This window comes from Canis lupus, chromosome 5, assembly GCF_003254725.2.
Source record: "Canis lupus dingo isolate Sandy chromosome 5, ASM325472v2, whole genome shotgun sequence".
Classification (NCBI taxonomy): Eukaryota; Metazoa; Chordata; class Mammalia; order Carnivora; family Canidae; genus Canis; species Canis lupus.
This window is the reverse complement of record NC_064247.1, coordinates 74,008,082-74,025,424: the sequence shown is the minus strand read 5'-3', so window position 1 is coordinate 74,025,424 and position 17,343 is coordinate 74,008,082. Positions and strand designations below refer to the sequence as shown.

At 43.3% G+C, this 17,343-nt stretch overlaps 1 protein-coding gene across 1 annotated transcript in view; it reads right to left on the bottom strand.

The window, feature by feature from the left end:
• The window catches only part of ADAMTS18 (ADAM metallopeptidase with thrombospondin type 1 motif 18), a 143,573-nt gene that overhangs the window by 36,342 nt on the left and 89,888 nt on the right, over nucleotides 1-17,343 (bottom strand). The window contains exons 15-19 of the mRNA XM_035716126.2: nucleotides 14,848-14,996; nucleotides 8,537-8,709; nucleotides 4,565-4,695; nucleotides 3,701-3,824; nucleotides 2,707-2,951 (exon numbers count right to left, since the gene is read on the bottom strand). Of these exons, the coding sequence (XP_035572019.2) occupies nucleotides 2,707-2,951; nucleotides 3,701-3,824; nucleotides 4,565-4,695; nucleotides 8,537-8,709; nucleotides 14,848-14,996 (822 nt within the window). The remainder of the gene's footprint in view (nucleotides 1-2,706; nucleotides 2,952-3,700; nucleotides 3,825-4,564; nucleotides 4,696-8,536; nucleotides 8,710-14,847; nucleotides 14,997-17,343) is intronic.

Genomic DNA, 17,343 nt, shown 5'->3' with positions numbered 1-17,343 from the left:
AGGGGGTATTTCAGGTCCTCAAGATGAAAGTAAGAGAGAACTCTGTTATTCTGCTCTGCTCTTTCCATCATTTCTTGTCTTTTTGTTGTGGTTTTCCTGCAGATAATATATGTTTAATGGCAAACCTGAAATTACAGACAGCATTGTGAAAATCTACTAGAAAAACTTTGTGTTTATGACCAAAACCAGAGCGAGAAACAACAAAAAGAGATTGCTTGTCATGAAGTAGTAGAAAACCTATTTCTCCCCGGGAATGATTTGCACTTTGCTCTGACTGCCCGTGGCACAAGCCACGAGAGGCACCTAGCCCCACTTCCTGACTTAGGTTGTTCGGCAGCCACAGAACTCAGTTTGTGTACATTTGCTCAGAGATGGATCAAAGACCTCTTGGCAGAACTAATGAAGCGTTGTTGCTCTAAAACGGATACCTTGCAAGCTAAATATACCCCTTGAAAGAAAATATGACATTCCTAAAGAGAAGGAAAAGATGTTTCCTGCTCAGATGCTTCATAGAAAAGAAATAGAACATCTGAAAAAAAAAAGTTTGAAAAATATCCAGAAATCTTGAATCAGAATTCCATTCCTGTGCGTTAGGTTTAATGAAGTAATTTCAGGGGCTGGATCCATGGAGCTCCCAATCACCCTTAGTCCAGTTGCTCTCTTTTAATGCTTTTATGTATTTGAGAGGGAGAGAGAGAGAATGAGCAGAGGGGTGGGGGAGAGGGAGAAGCAAACTCCCCGCTGAGCAGGGAGCCCAGCTCAGGGCTCGATCCCAGGACCCTGGAATCATGACCTGAGCCAAAAGCAGACACTTAACTGACTGAGCCCCCAGGCGCTCCTTTAGTTCAATTCAATTTGTAGTCCCTGCTCTCATCTCTGAAATGAAAGAGTTGAGACAGTTGGGAGAATCTTTCCTACCTACAGCTTCTCTCTGAGTAAGTGATGTGAGATATCTGAGTGACCTCCCACCACACAGACAGAGGTGACGGGACCTAATACCTCAAGTGACGAGACAATAGGAATGTAAATGAATTTAAACCATGGTCACCATCTAGAACTAAGGTTGCAAACTGAGATGTCTACTGGGGCTAGAAGTTCCCTGCTCTTAGGAAATGTCCAAATCTCTATTTTTGTTTAAGTAGGCTCCACATGCCCCACATGGAGCCCAATGTGGGGCTTGAACTTATGACCCCGAGACCAAGATCTGAGCTGAGATCAAGAGTCGGATGCATAACCCACTGAGCCACCCAAGTGCCCTTTGCCAAGGTTTTAAAAAATATATACGGGGCAAGTGCAGAAGGCAAAGTGATAAGAATGGTTATACGTTAGGTACCGAGTACTTTGCAAGCATTGAATTTGCCTTAAATTCTCCCTAGGATAACCTGAACACTTAGCTGGTGCCATCCACCACCCATTTTACAAATGTGGACATTAAGGGACATGGATGTTAAGGAACTTAACCAGATAGCTTGTTCAAGTTGCTTAGTTAGGAATCTGTCATCTTATTCACCCAAGGTGGACAACGTCTGACTTAGAATCCAAAGTGACATGTGACCATTTTTTTTCCAATGTTCTTCTACTCATCTTTCTTAGTAAATGTTTAAAGGCAGTGCCTTAAATAATAATAGTTAAATTAAGCTAATGTTTCCTTTATTTGAGAAGAGAGCAGCATGGACTAAGTATAGACATCCTACTTATGGATGGAGAGGTGCCTGGGTGGCTCAGTGGGTTAAGTGTCTGACTCTTGATTTCAGCTCAGGTCATGATCTCAGGGTCATGGCTATCAAGCCCCACATCAGGCTGCACCCTGAGCGAGGAGAATGCTTGGGATTGTCTCTCTTCCTCTGCCCCTCCCCAACCAGGCTGTCTTAAACACTTGTAGATGGAAAACATCCAGAGTCCTGTTCAGTTCTGCTTTTCCCCTAGCTGTGAGTTAGGCCAGCCTCTGAACGCTTCTCTCCATTTCATTGCTTATTTTTCTGGCAAGCCAGTGAGGTAGGCTTTCTATCCCAATTCTGTAGGTGAGAAACTGAAATTCAGGAAGACCGCCTTGAGTATCTGGTAATCTCAGCCCTCCGCAAGTTGTAGCCAGCGTGGCTTCTACGCAGCCTGAAGCAAATCAACCACCTCTACAAGCAGACATCGGCCCTACTTTACAAACAAGGAAAATGAATGCATGATAATAGTTTGGCAGAGTCATCTGCAGATACACTGGCTGGTTATTATCCGTTCATTTTTCTCATTTCGAAGGAAACAACAACCTGAACAAGTAAGGTGGATTGCTCTGATTAAAACTTTCTTGGCATTCAGGCAAGTGTTCTTTCTACTTTATCAGTCGATGTCCTGGGCCAGGTGACCCACGTGGTGAAGAGCCACTGTGGACCAGCCCAACAGCAGATGCAGACTATATGGAATTATCTAAAAATCAGTCCTACTCCATCCCTTAGTGTCATGGCAGTCAAGTGCCATGCTGAGAGGCTGGCATCCAAATGTAAAGATCAGGGCATTCTCTTGGAGACCCAGTGGACTCCTGCCCTCTTCTCCCAAATGTAGATGCTGTCTCTTCCTCTTTGCACTTTGCAATTTTGCTTATTAGGAGACAAAGATGAATCAGAGGATAGGCGTTCTTCAAGCTAGCTCAAAGTGGGGCCATTGCTATAAACACAGCAAGACGCAGCGAGCACTCAACAAATGGAAGGGGCTCACCTCAAAGACCAGTGTCTCGTTGGTGGGTCCTGGTGCATACAGACGTTCTGGGTGGTTGAAGGCCCGCTGGTATTCAAACACGGTCCCAGCAAAGGGGAACTCCCCAGGCCAGTCGATGCTCCAGCCCCCTGTGAGGTAATACTTCTTCCCCAGAGTTCTGACTGCAAGGTAACTGGAAGAGAGCTGTAGCTCCTGGATCTCGATGCTTCGGGCCCCCGCTGGAACGGTGACTACTGGATAATATTCTAAACAGGAAGGAGAGAAGGGTGCTGTTTACCATGTTGTACGCTGCGAAACGGGGCTGAGGACTCAGAGACATGGTGATGTCCATGTTTATTGGGGGGTGGGGGGTTGTTGAATAACCAATGGACATTAATTCCTACTCTATGAAGTGCAAATGATCAATTGTTTCATGTTCCCAGTGGAAGGAACACCAGAGAGAAAAGGTGTGTTCCTTTCCCAAGCACGTGTGTGTGTGTGTGTGTGTGTGTAGAGGAGATACACTCTTCTCCTTCCCAGGACAATCAAGGCCACGCTACTCAAGAACGCTCTTTATCTTTAATCTACTTGGAGGAAACTCAGCACCATGGACCTCTATGGTGATAGTCATGAAACAGGGCTCCAGGTTTCCTTTTACTCAGGATTCTTTTAGATACTTGCTTCGGATATTCACCTAACACTGTGAGCATGAACTGTGATTCATGTCCTAAACGGTGGATTTCAAAATCAGTTCTTCGTTTAATGAAGGTGTGTGGGATACGGGACAAACCGTGAAGTAGAAAGGTGTTTGTGTGACACGTCTCAGAGCGGTAGGTGTTGACAGAACTCGTCACACTGAGAAATCGCCCAGCCTTCCTTGTTCTTGCGAGGTGACAAAGCCACTGTCCTGTGTGTGTCAGGTGAGCCTGGAAACCCACTCGGCCATCTCCAGCTTGACTGACTCAAAATCACTCAGCAGCAAAGCCAGAGCAATGAAAGGGCAGGCATTTCTTACCATTTGCTTTATGCTGGTTCAGGTACAGGCCTTTATAAAACTTGCAAGTCGAATTGTCCCCTTGGCAAACACCACACGCATCCAAAGCTGCTTTAGAGCCAAGTTCATGATCACATCCCACTGGCTGTGACAAAAATTTAGAAAAATAATAAGGTGAAAAAGATCAGAAAAGCCAGTGGCAAAGAATAACTAACTGGGCTTTAGTCTTCAGAACATTAGGAAGATAGTACAGCGCTAGAGTTAAAAGCAGAGTCTCAAGTTTGACTCAGGGTTCAAATCCCTGCTCTGCCTTTAGCAGATGCAAGACTAGGGAAGTTACAGACCTCGTCTAAAGCTTGCTGTCTTTGTCTGGAAAACTGCTTCTACTAATGGCAGGTGAGCTTATTTGGGCCAGCTCTATGGCTGAAATATAAAAATGGGGAGCCTCCGATGCCCCCTGCCCCCTATGAGAGCTCACATGGAATTAAAACGAATACTAATTGGCGGTAAATAGGACTATTTCAAAACACAACTGTGAGGCTCTGACCACAGAGTGAACATCCTTAGCAAACATGCAGAAGTTTACCACTACTCTTCACATTCTTATTTGATTTTTGCAACTAGTGCACATAGTAGAGACATCATCCTCTCCATTGCATACATGTGGAGATGGGTGAAGAGGAACTAAGACTATCAGACAGGGCCTTGCAGAAAATCAGAGGGGATGGTGGACAGTGTGCACATGCAATTTGCAAACACTGGCCTTTTCCCCTACACCGCCTTTTCTCCAGACACAGAATCTCTCGTACCATTTCTCATGGTACACATTTGACCTGAGGAAACCCGAGTGTGACCACACATCCCAAAGCAGAAATGTTTTCTTACTTCACATATCCCATCAATACAAACATCGTGTTTGTTTGGGGAGCAAGGAGTTCCGTCTTTCACTTTGCCGGACATTGCAAAAAAAAATTCAAAGTTCTCAGCCTTGCAGTACAGTTTACATCGATCTGCCTCTAGAAGCAAAGAGACCAAGATAGCACGTGATCAGGAGGAAATAACAGGAAAATGACACGATGTCCAAAAGGTTGAACTAAATTTATTTAGAAAGCTGTCATGTCTAAAATGGGAAATGTTGCAGTTTTGTATGTGGGTGTGCATGCATGAATGCATATATGTGCTTTTAAAAATAGGAATCGCATTTGCAATTCATATAAAACTGTTTTAACATGCAAAAATTTTATTTTTCTAATCCTCAGTAATAGCCTCAATACATAAGATTGGTGGGTTATATAGCTACTCTCCTTGGTTAGCAAATATTTTAGGCTTTACAGGACTTATGGCCTACTATTGACAATATATAGATGAAGGAGTGCTTCTGTGTTCCAATAAAACTTTACAAAAACAAACAAAAAACTGGTCAGATTTGGCACCAAGGCCATGGATTGGTGACAATGATTTAAGACATGGATCACTTTAGATCTTTTTGCAGTTAAGAGAAAAAAATTCTAGGCACTTTGGAGAAGAAAGGGGGGCATATGGCTCATGTTTATAAAACATATAGAGAATACTCATGTCATGAAAAGGAAGAGAAAAAAAATAAAGCTAAAGGCTAAAAAAATGTAACTTATTGACCATAAAGTCCCTGAGAAGTTTTGGGTATCATAGGCAAAAGGAAAAAAATACTGCATTTCTATAGAGCTCTTGTTATCAGAAAGGAGTTATGCCAATTTCCCAAATACAGAGCATTCTTCTTGGCCAGCAGCTCCAGATGACATTTCTCATGGGAGACCGTGCGTGGGCGACACCGTGCAAAAGCCCTGACAACAGTTGTACAACAAACGTGTAAACAGTTTGCAAATTGCTGTGCTTCATGAAACCTCTCGATAGAAGACAGAGTCAAAACTTAAATGTGAAAGAAGTTAGATTATAATCCCAATATGCAGATGTGTCAATGGATTGAAAGTTTCTCCTTTACCTAGAAATTTCTTTTCACAGCTTTTCTAACACCTCCTAATTTTTGCATAGTAGATTATGGAAGACATAGCTATACCCTTTCTTTTCTCCATCACATCCGGGAATTAACAAGTTCTAAAAAGGCTCCTGAGCAAGGTTCTTAACTAGTCTGTTGGAAACACAGAAGGGAAAAAAAAAAATCTCACTGCTGTAAGACAAAGACTGTCTACATTTATACAAGAGTCTTCTCTTGTTCATCTCAAACTGCATGAAGATCATTAGACCTTAAAATCATGAAGGTCTGTATTTGCTGATTCCAGGTACGTATCAGAAGAAGAGGGAGAGACAAAAGGCCTTAATCTGTCTGTCTCTTGTGCTAGGACGTGAGCTCCCCAGGCCGGGTCTCTGATTTACTCAATGTAGTTCCCTCCATATCTAGCAGAATGGCTCCACGCACTAAAGGCTCAGTAAACACCTGTTGAGCTAATCAATAAAGTGGCATGCTGTCTACTTAGTAAGTCTGCAGTTAAATTAGTGAAAAACTTGTGAAACCAAAAGACATTTTGCCAGTTACAGTATTTATTTGCTTCACTTTCTCCTTAGGTACTCCACACAGAACCTATTTTAAGGGTGATAACAAAACATATTCCGTAGACACTGTATTTGAATGAAATCTGTAATCTGAGAAAGACCAAGGAATATCCAAGAAGACAGAAGGGGAAGTGAAAAAGGAAGGATGATAGGATCTGGGGGAAAGAGCCATACATAAGAAACATGGGATTACGGGAGTATTCGACCAAGAGAAAATAAACCTTCAAATGCTGGACTTGAAAGCACCTGCAGGTATTCTAATTGTCCATGGGAACCTGCTGTGCAGTGCCCTTCCTAGATAACTGCTCAGTTCCTCATAGAATGCTTCCAGTGATGGGGAGTGGACGACTCATAAAAGTCCATTACGGACAGTTGATACTTATTCACCCATTCAGTCTGAAAATTATAAATATGTGTCAAGTGCTGTTCTCAGATGCTGGAGGTCCAAGCATGCTCAACATGGACAAAGGCTTCATCCCATGGAACATAAAGCCTTAGGGGGAGAAAGATAATGAATAGGTGACTATATGATATAAAGTCATGCGTGGATAAGAGCTCTGAAGAATGAAGCAGGTTAAGGATTCAGAGCATGACATGAAGGAAGGATATTCTGGGCAGGCTGGCAAGGGAGGCCTCCCTGAGGAGGTGCTATGGCTAGAAGTTCATAGCCCTTGAATTAATCTTGTCTTCTGGAGTGATTTCAAATAAATCTAAATCCTTTTCTAGTTACTATCACTGAATTTTTGTAGGTAACTGGTTTCTTTTCTCTTTTCCTTGGTAAGTTTCCAAATGATTCTACTGGAGAATTTTTTTTTTAATGAATATATTCCCAGCTTTATCACTGAAGTCCAAAAGGCCCTTAGACAAGTTGTCTTTGCAAGAACACATTTGTTCCATAAAGCAAGAAAGAGGTGTACCATTGTGTATTACTTTTAAAAAACTGTTAAAAATTCATTAGTAAACATCGTATATATTACCTCTTAGTGCAATTTGAAACACTGCAAATAATAAAGTGCTGAGTGTCTATGTAAAAAAAGAAACACACACACACAAAGAAACACATATAAGTAGACATTTATAGATTGATTGCTCATTGCTTCTTCCTAAGACATAGATTGCAGAATTTCTATGCCTGTCTCCCTCTGTGCTTTTGGACAAGTCATGACCCAGCACCATACAGTGCTCCTGCAATGAATGACTGGGCAAAGCAGCACTATCATTTCCCTTGTTACTTGTTGTGTGTTGTCTCTAACTCTGGTAACTTCTCTATGGTAACTGATAACACAGGTTCATTTGGAGCTTTTGCACAGCTACAGCCCCTCAGTCTTATTTCCATGAACTGTCACTAAATTCAGTGTCTTCCCATTCTACATGTGTGCCCTTGGGGTTCAGAGCTACCCTTTCCCAAGGGAGGATGGCTGTGTTTTGATTAAGCAAGGGAATGGAAATAATAAAAGGCAAACAGGGATCCCTGGGTGGCACAGCGGTTTGGCGCCTGCCTTTGGCCCAGGGCGCGATCCTGGAGACCCGGGATCGAATCCCACGTCGGGCTCCCAGTGCATGGAGCCTGCTTCTCCCTCTGCCTGTGTCTCTGCCTCTCTCTCTCTCTCTGTGACTATCATAAATAAATAAAAATTAAAAAAAAAAAAAGGCAAACAACCCCACCGTGACAGCTTAGTCTGAGGAGGTAATAGAAAGTGAATTAAATTTGTACATTGTAAGTAAAATAAATGTTTTGAGACTTCAGTAAGGTCACAATTCAATTTAAAAAGTAAAATACAGGCTATAACTTTAAGTAATAGTAAGTACTAAGAAGCCAGTATAGAGACATTTTGAAATACATGGCTCTGTGTGTGTGTGTGTGTGTGTGTGTGTGTGTAATACCCTGCAAATAGGCCTTCCCATGTGCGCAATCATCTAACATGTCAATTGCTGAATATGGCGTCTCTATGGGGCATATATGGTTTCACGAGTTCTTGGTCTGGACAATGCATACCAATTTCAATTAACATCCCTGGGAGATTTAATTGCTGAAATGTCAAAGGTAAGTTTGGAAACATAAGTACATTCCAAACACATGAACCCTTTGGCTTACAGATGTGGGGGACAAGGGGTGTCTTGTGGACAAAAAAAGTATGGAAAAGTAAACAAAATCTATGGATGTGAATGAAAAACTGGGGCAGGACAGGTCTAGGGGATGACGTCAACATCTAAATTCTTTTATGTAGGCAGCATTTTCTCCTGTGTGTTTGTTCCCATTACTGGGCACATAGACTCATATTTCTTGGAGGCTTATAGAGACCAAATTACCTTCCACTTTTGTATAGGGCTTCCACTGGTAGAACCATCCACGGAAAGGTTTGCTGTTATATTCTGCACACTGCTGGGCTCGGAAATCCAAGCTATTTTCATTACAAGGGTTAACATTGCACAGCTGATATATACGGCTAGAACCTGGACAGAACTTGCCACCATATTGAGGCCTGAAAATAAAATTAAAGAACTTTAGTGCCAGCAAACAAAGGGCTTATGATTAGTGACAAGCAGTAATACGAGGAGCAACAATCAAGATGAATATTGTCACAAAGTATGCAGTGTATACAGTCTATCACAAGATGGAAATAATGTGGTATACAACATGCCACGTCCCTCCTTGTATCCATGGCAGGCATGACCCATCAACCAGGGGCTTATTCTTTCTTTCTTTTCTCAACATAGTCCTTGGGTAGGCACTACCACTGCTCAGCAACTGGAAATGCCATATTAGGTAAAACTTACTTGTCATCTCTAATCCCAGTTTTATATTCTGGCAATTTCTTTAAAGAATGATGAAACCATATTCTTGGCCCTCATCCCTGTATTAGGGAAATTGGTAAATGCACCTAAATGTTCTAACGCACATGTGTGTCTGTGTGCTACACGCATGAACACCCCCCCCACACACACACATACACTCACACTGGCATCAAAGCTCTTCAAATGTGGACCCAACCTATTCCCCAGCTTTCCCCCCATTTCTAAACACACCCAGCTTCCTACAGCAGGCTACCCACCTGATGCTGTGGAGAAGATCAGGACACTGAAAAGAAGGGCAGAAAGCCCCATTTGCCATGTTCTCCAACTCAGCTGTGTCAATCACTGAGCTGATGTTCTGATTATTGTCTGACTAGTGTATGTTTTATTCTAGTTGATCCTAAACTGTGAACAAAAATTCCCCTGTTTTCATCTGCATAATCACTCTTTAACGTTGTAGGTGGCCTACTCCTCTCCTGCCAAGCACAATGGGAAATGGATTTCCAGAGTAGGGAATCCCATTAGAACATAAATAATTATGATCTAATGGCAGGCTCTTTAAGCTCTTGGTAGGTAGACTGCAAAAACCAGAAAGCAATATAAGGAAAAAAAAAAGGAGCATAAACCAAACTGAAAATTACCAATAACAGCTTATCCAGCTTCTTCCAGGCACAGAGCAATTGTTTTCTTTCTCATTCCCACTTTTTTGTATTTTTCTTCAAAGGTTAAAACCCAACTATGGATCATCTCATACAAAAGCTCAATGCAAACATGTAACATGAAAGAACGCTCGAGGTTAATAAATTTATGTGATTAAAATTCCTTGTCTCTTTAGGAAGCACAAGAATGCTATAAAACACCCCTGGATTTGCTTCAGCATATTTTATCAAATCCTCGTGCAACTGCATGCTAAGATGGATTCAACAGAAACGGGAAGTGTCATGCTGCCAGAAAGAGATTTTTTTGCTATTTCAAAACACTTTGGAGCAACTACTTAAACATTCAGCAGCCATTGTGCGAGATCAAATCCCTGAAGACTTCTTAAATCATTATCTTAAAAGCACTTAGAGAAACCTTAAAGTGCCATCTGATAGCCTTACTATTCCTGGTCATCTTCACAAGGCATAGTTAAAACTTTCTTAGTTTAAGACATTCCATCTGAGAGTTTACAAATAACCTTCATTTAGACAACTCAGATTCAATAAAGCAAGGACCACATGTTACTTCTTCAACTCAGAAACCATAACATGGAAAAGATCTTGAAACTTCAATAGCACCCCTTCAGTTTGTAGATGAGGCGAATGAAATGAAGGAGGCTCATGAAATTTGCTGAATGAAGATCACAGAGCCAGCAAGAGACAGTGCACAGCTAAGCCCCCCGCCTTTGACTCCCCCAGGATCCCTACCCTACTCACTCTGCCTGCATTTAGCTGAGTTAGGGAGCAGGGGCCGGGCGCTGAAGAGAAGACAGTCATGCACAACGGTTAGGGGGTTGGTCTTTTATAATGAGGCAGATCTAGATTTAAATATTCTCTGTCTCTTCCCAGCTTATCTTTAGGCAATTTCATTCCACCTCCTGATCTGTAAAATGGGGGCAGCTGGGATGGTTAACTGAGATAAGTGTCGCAAAAAAATTTAGGGCTGATAAAGTACGGAAGCAGCCCAAGTTGCCATTGGTAGATGAATGGAAAGAAGAGGTGGTATGTATATACCATAGAATATTACTCAGCCATAAAAAAGAATGAAATCTTGCCATTTGCAACGACATGGATGGAGCTAGAGAGTATTATGCTAAGCGAAAGGAGTAAGTCAGAGAAAAAAAATACCGTGTGATCTCACTCACATTTGGAATTTAAGAAACAAAACAAATGATCATAGGGGGAAAGAGAGAGAGACAAACCAAGAAAGACTCTTAACTCTAGAGAACAAACTGATGGTCACCAGAGGGGAGGTGTTTGGGGGGTTGGGGGAATAGAGGGTGGGGATTAAAGACTACACTTACCATCATGAAAAAATTTAAATAAAATGATAAAAAAGGTTGTAAAAATAAATGGGATACAATGTTAAAAAAAAAGAATTTAGGGCTGAGTCTGGGGCAGAGTTAGCACAAATCAATCATAACTATTTTAAAATGTTTTCTGCTTTAACAACTGGCAAGAATTTGTACTTTTTCATCAAATGCTCCAAAGCAGGTACATTTTTCTGCAGCTGTAAACAGGAGTGTTAGGATAAACTAACAGAAAATCCTACCATGATATTACTTGGTGTAATAAGATTAAAAACCAAAATATGAACAGTCAGAAAACAAATGTCTGGGAACATGATTTTGTCCTTCTATTAGACCATTATAAAGTATGTTCATTTTTACTTCTGCATAATTTATCATGTCCTGGCTACAAATAGTTATACTATTGGTTGACTAATCAATAGAATCAGTGGAGGAGCTCTGTTAAAAAAAGATACACACCCACACAGACAGATCACTCACTCCTGGGTCCCTCCAGACTTTCACAATATGAATATATGATAGGAAGACAGAGAAAAATCAGTGTTTTTTTAAAGAACATTTGGTGATTTTGATAATCAACTGAGCCTGGAAATTACTGGTGGAAGAATGGGCCAGAGATTTGATTCAATTATCATTCCAGAGCTATGACTGTAGTGGCATATTATTTTTTTCTCAAATTGACCTGCATTTTAGGAAAGTTCTAGAATGCCTTTGCATGTTTGATATTCGCTACTTCAATTTTTGCGATTAATTTTTTTGAACAGACTTTACAGAAATTCCACTAGGCTCTTTTAGAGTGTAATAATTGAATAGCCAGGGAACCGGAAAGAATGTCAGAGGATTAAAACTGTGGGCTCTTGGTCTGACTCTACTACTACCAGCTTGGTGACCCGGGCAAAGATTGCCACTCTGGGACCCTCCGCCTCCCCTGGTTACTCATTTGTCAAGTAACTGGATTAAATAACAGGTTGCAACTCATGCATCTGTTCTAGGTAGATTGGGAGCAAAGGCCTGGGAAAATGTTATGAGGTTCCTGAAGCACAGTACAGCTCAGTAGAAAACAGAGCTTCTAATCCATTAAAAAATCTGTACCTCAAGGGCGCCTGGTTGGCTCAGTTGGTAAAGTGTCCAACTCTTGGTTTCGGTTCAGATCATGACCTCAGGGTTGCGAGATCAGGCCCCGCCCTGGCTCCATGCTGAGCACGGAGCCTGCTTGAGATTCTCTCCCTCTCCACCTGCCCCCGCCCCCACTTGCACGCATGCTCTCACTAAAAATAAACAAAAATGTCCACCTTAGACATGGGGAAAAATAAGGGCCACATGTGTGTGGTACCAGTTATTCCAGAACCAGATAACCTTTAAACACTTTTGAAGCTGAAAAGTTGGAGGAGTCTACAAATCAGCCAGGAATAGTTCATTTTTATGAAACAAAATATGTTCTGGGAAAATCATCATTATGTGAAATCAAAGCTCCTACTGCTTCTCACATGAGAAAATGAAACTGGTTAGGTGGAGTGATGTGAACAGACCCGATGTTTAAACTGAAGCAAAAAAAGGAATCAGTAATTTAAAATGGAGCGGGGGGTGGGGGGGGAACCAGTTTTACTACAACAAAGTGAAATAAGAACAGAGAACAACTAATTCAATTGCCTTAGGACAGCCGCTCATGTACTTGTTTTATTTGTGATGCATAATTAAACAGTATCCCGAGGAGCCTTAATCTTGTTGAAAATGATAAAACAGCACCAAATGGAACTACATTAGTGATTCTTTTATTAGGCATTTCTAAAATTACAATATGATATTTCCATGAACAATGCCCTATTATAATGAGAGTTCTCAATCCCACAGATATGAGAGGTTTTAATTTAAATCTCAGGGGTGTCATTCACACACTTTACCAGCAGAGCTATTAAATTAGGTAATCTATTTCTTTCTTGGGAAAATACTGAGCTGTAAAATGTTGTGATGTATGAAAACCAGACCCACAAAATAGGCTGAAAAAATGAAAAGTAATATAATGATTTTAAGAATTCTATCCAAGATATGGGCTACATGCAAAGTATGAGGAGGGTGGTTTTAATAATCTGGTATAAGCTGGAAATGCATCACAAGCTTGTCTACCATCACACCTAGTTATAGGATCTGAATAAACCAATGAGTTTCAACTGGGGATGGCTTTACCCTCTACAGGACATTTGATAGTCCCAGGGGACATTTTTGGTTATCTATCACACGGCTGTCAGGGAGAGAGCGTCATCCTACTGGCATCTAGTGGGGAGAGGCCAGGGCTGCTGCTAAACATCCTGCCATGTACTGTGAAAACCCCATAATAAAAATTTCCAGTCTCAAATGTCAATAGTGCCAAAGTTGAAAAATACAATTAGCCTGATATCCCAAAGAGCATCTAGGAAACCATGGTCAAAGTATCTTCTGACCCTCTATTTTGGAACAAACTGGCCTCTTGATCCAGCTCAGGCTGCTGACTCAGATGAAATGCCATGTCTTTTTAAAATTTTCCATCTGCTCCAGTTTCGTTATTTATTTTAATTCACAACCTACCAAACATTTATGGGATGCTTATAACACGCCAGGCGCTTTGTAAATATTAACTCAGTTGACACGGGCACTCTTCTCATCCCATTTTTACCACTGAGGCATCTAGGGAAGGGAGAGAAAGTTGTCTGTGGCCACATAGCTGGAGAGAGCCAGGGCCAGGAGGCACACCTAGGGTTCCAGGATTGGGAGCCTATGTTCTTGACCCTCACATCACGCCACCACTCAAGCAGTGCTGTAAAGTGAAATCCCTATTTTCCAAGGACCCATCTCATTCTTCTCTCTCTACCACATTCTCCAAAGTCCAGCTTCATCAGTAAGGCCTCTCTCTCTCTCTCTCTCTCTCTCTCTCCTCCCACTTCTAATCCCCCCAAATCTACAGGAGACATTATTATCTCTGTTACACACATAAACCAAATTCAGAGTTCAAGTGAACTTCCCAAAGTCACACAGCTAATAGGCAGCAGACCCAGGATTTTGTAGTCTAATCTCTCTCTCTCTCTCTCTCTCTAACCTGGCCTCTGTCTCCATCACTGTGCCAGTCAGGAAGTGTACATCTCATGCATGTTGCACGTGGGAATTAGAGCAGATAAAAGGAACATAAAACCATCTTCGTTTTCAAAGAACACAGACGGCGGTTCAGAATCCCGGGCTACCCCGGGCCAGAGGGTGCCTGCAGGTGACCACAGGCCAATCTCAATCTGTAGACATTGTCATTAGTCCTCACTGTGTTGTGTTCAAAGAAAATTGAATTTGCGGTCAATGTCTTAACCGTTGGGAAATTTCCCACATGTTTTTTTGGATTTCTGGTTTCTCTTGAAAAGTCAGGCAGATCTGTCAACACGTGTTGATGTACATTCCTGCAAGGCAAAAATTAGCATACTTTCTCCAGTTCATCAGTTTGAGACACACACACACACACACACACATTCCACTGGCCTAGCTCCTCTGCTCTACAACACAGGCATCTGATTGTGTGACTGGGTGGCTCTAGTTGAGGTTGAGAAAGCAGCTCAGACTAGCCCTGGAGCCCCTGATCACCGTACTCACTCACACACAGAGCAACTAACTCCTTTGTGGCTTTTAGGTTTCTGACCACCAAACCCCTGCACCCCCGCACCCCCCAGGGCATGCAGCCTTTATAGCAAACAGTAAAGCCTTTCTGGAGGTTCCTTTCTGGAGGGAAAGAAACTGCAGTAAAAAGCAGTATGTAAGCAAATCGAACCAGTCGCCTCCGCATGCTGACTGGGTGGCGCGGCCTTACTTGGGGTTATTGCAGTGTCTCTCCTGGAACTTGACGCCGCCGCCGCACGTCCGCGAACACTCGGACCACTTGGCCCAGGCGGACCACTGGCCGTGGACGGGCCGGGGGCCGAGCTCCCCGAACTTCACACACTGGCCTTGCCGACACCACTGTGGAAAGAACGTGCGACATGTCTCCCGTCAGAGTCCACCTGGGGAAGGCGAGGAGATGCAGACACCTGCCCATTGGCAGCAAACACAGGTATGTGGGCAAATGGGGAGCCGTGACCCCCCGCCCGCCGCGCCTCCCGGCCCCGGCCCCCCACGTTTCCTGCGAGCGGGGCGAAGAGCTGGCACCCAGGGAAGGGCCGTGTGTCACCCGCAGGCACGGCTCACGCGCTTCGTGAGCTGCCGAGGCCAAAGGTTCAGAGAACGTTCCACCCCACGCCCAGGGCGCCCGTGGGGCCGCCGGCACCTGAGCCTCCCCGAGCCCCACGAGCGAAGCCGCTTCAGGGACAGCCTGGGTCGCTCATTCGCTTCAGGAGGACCAGCTGTCGCACGAGGTACGGACACAGAAGTCGTCAGGCTGACGACCTCCTCGTGCGGACACTCCTGCTCGTCCCAACGGCCCCTGCGCAGCGCTTCTCGCCAAACCCGACAGCTCCCGCCCGAGAACTGTGCTTGCAGAAAGCGCCCTTTGACCTTCGGTCTGCAGGAAAGGTCCCTAACCCCAGGCCTCTGGTGACCTGGAGCCCGGGCCTTGCCTCTGCCAAGGCGCCCACCAAGCCGGGGCTGCGCCAACCTCCGTTTGTTTCCTTTGCGATCCGTCCCAGGCTCCGCGGCCGTCTCTGTCCCTGGGGCTCGCCTTCGCCCCGCCAGTGGTTTTATTCCTGCGGTGCTTTATTATGAGCGAGTTCTGCATGGCTTGGTGTAACTGCACACTCTCCTAAGAGCCTCTGCAGTGGGATCCAACGGGCTGGGCTTTGGACCTGCCAGGTTCTGCCAAGGAGTGGGGCTTCGGTGATGGAATCGGGGGAGGATGTTGGACTTCCAAGCCTTCGCCTTTCCCCTGTGATACATTTGGCTCCTTGGCTGTTTATTGTTTCTGGTGCACTTTGCCCAGGTCAAGGCATTGCTTCCTCTCTTCCAGTTCTTGCCATGCACCGATTCCTCCCTGTGTTTTTCATTTCTCTTTTCCCTGGCTTAATTGGCGTCTCAGAGTTTGCATGAACTCATAGAACACCGTTGAGCACTTTTAGGGGGAAAGCAGTTGGTCGTTAAAGGATTTTGTCCACCACGAGCAGGAATCCGAATCTTCCGGACCAGGAATCCCCAGGACTCTCCCGGCTGAGCTCAGTGGCGGAGACAAAATAACAACAGCCAACACCAACAGAGGCTACGCTTTATGAAGTCGCTTCCAGGTGCCAGAAATGGTGCAGGCAGGGAGAGAGGGAGGGCTTCCCATGCACTTTCTAACATAATCCTCCCAAAGCGCTAAGGAGTTAATAACTATTTTCTGGATGAGAAATTTAGCAAAGAAATACTAACACCGCTACCCAAGCAGCCGCACAACTAGCTGGGGCTCGATTTAAACTCAGTAACCAAAGCTTCTGAACAGGATACGTAAACTTCTCGCCTCACAGGCAAAGGGCCCACTGATATATCTTAAACCTAATTTCCTTCCTTCTTTCTTCTTTCTTTCTCTTTCTTTCTCTTTCTTTCTTTCTTTCTTTCTTCTTTCTTTCTTTCTTTCTTTCTTCTTTCTTTCTTTCTTTTCTTCTTTCTTTCTTTTTTCTTTCTTCTTTCTTTTCTTTTCTATCTCTTCTTTCTTTTCTTTCTTTCTTTTTTTTTTTTTTAGAAATAAGGTTTTTAAATCTGTTTCCAATCTTCAATTAATTTAACTTTCTTTTCTTTCAGGATTCATCCTAGTATTGGCTTAGGTTGCTAACAGATGGTCTCCTCTGGCTTTTTCATTCAGTATAGAAATCAGAAATAAATACGTGAATACACACACACACATACACACAGACATCCCTCTTTGGCTCTAATTGCAGAGGCTTTTAGGAAAGTGTGAAGTTATGCTAAGTCATGTAGACCTCGTTCATAATATACATATCCTATATACACACATATATGTGAATACACACATGCATAATCCACATTAATAAAATTCTGCATATAAAGCTGGATCTATTCATATATATATATATACTTCTCATTTCAAATTGAATGGCTGTAACCAGGCAGACAGCTTTTACAACAGAGAGTGAGCACAAGCCTTTCTTTCCTCACATGTGTAACTCGATAAAACTATGTGGCTTTCACAACCTCACGTGTTTACTGAGCATTCATGGTACGAATATCACCGAATGGCCAGGGCCACGAGAGAGACAGGAAGGACTCAGTGAGCGCCCAGTTACAAGGGGACAAATGAACAAACATGGAGTAGCTGCTCTGTAGGACTCTTGAGATAAAAGCGTGAGATGCGGCCCTGGCCTCACGGCGTTTCCAGTCCAGG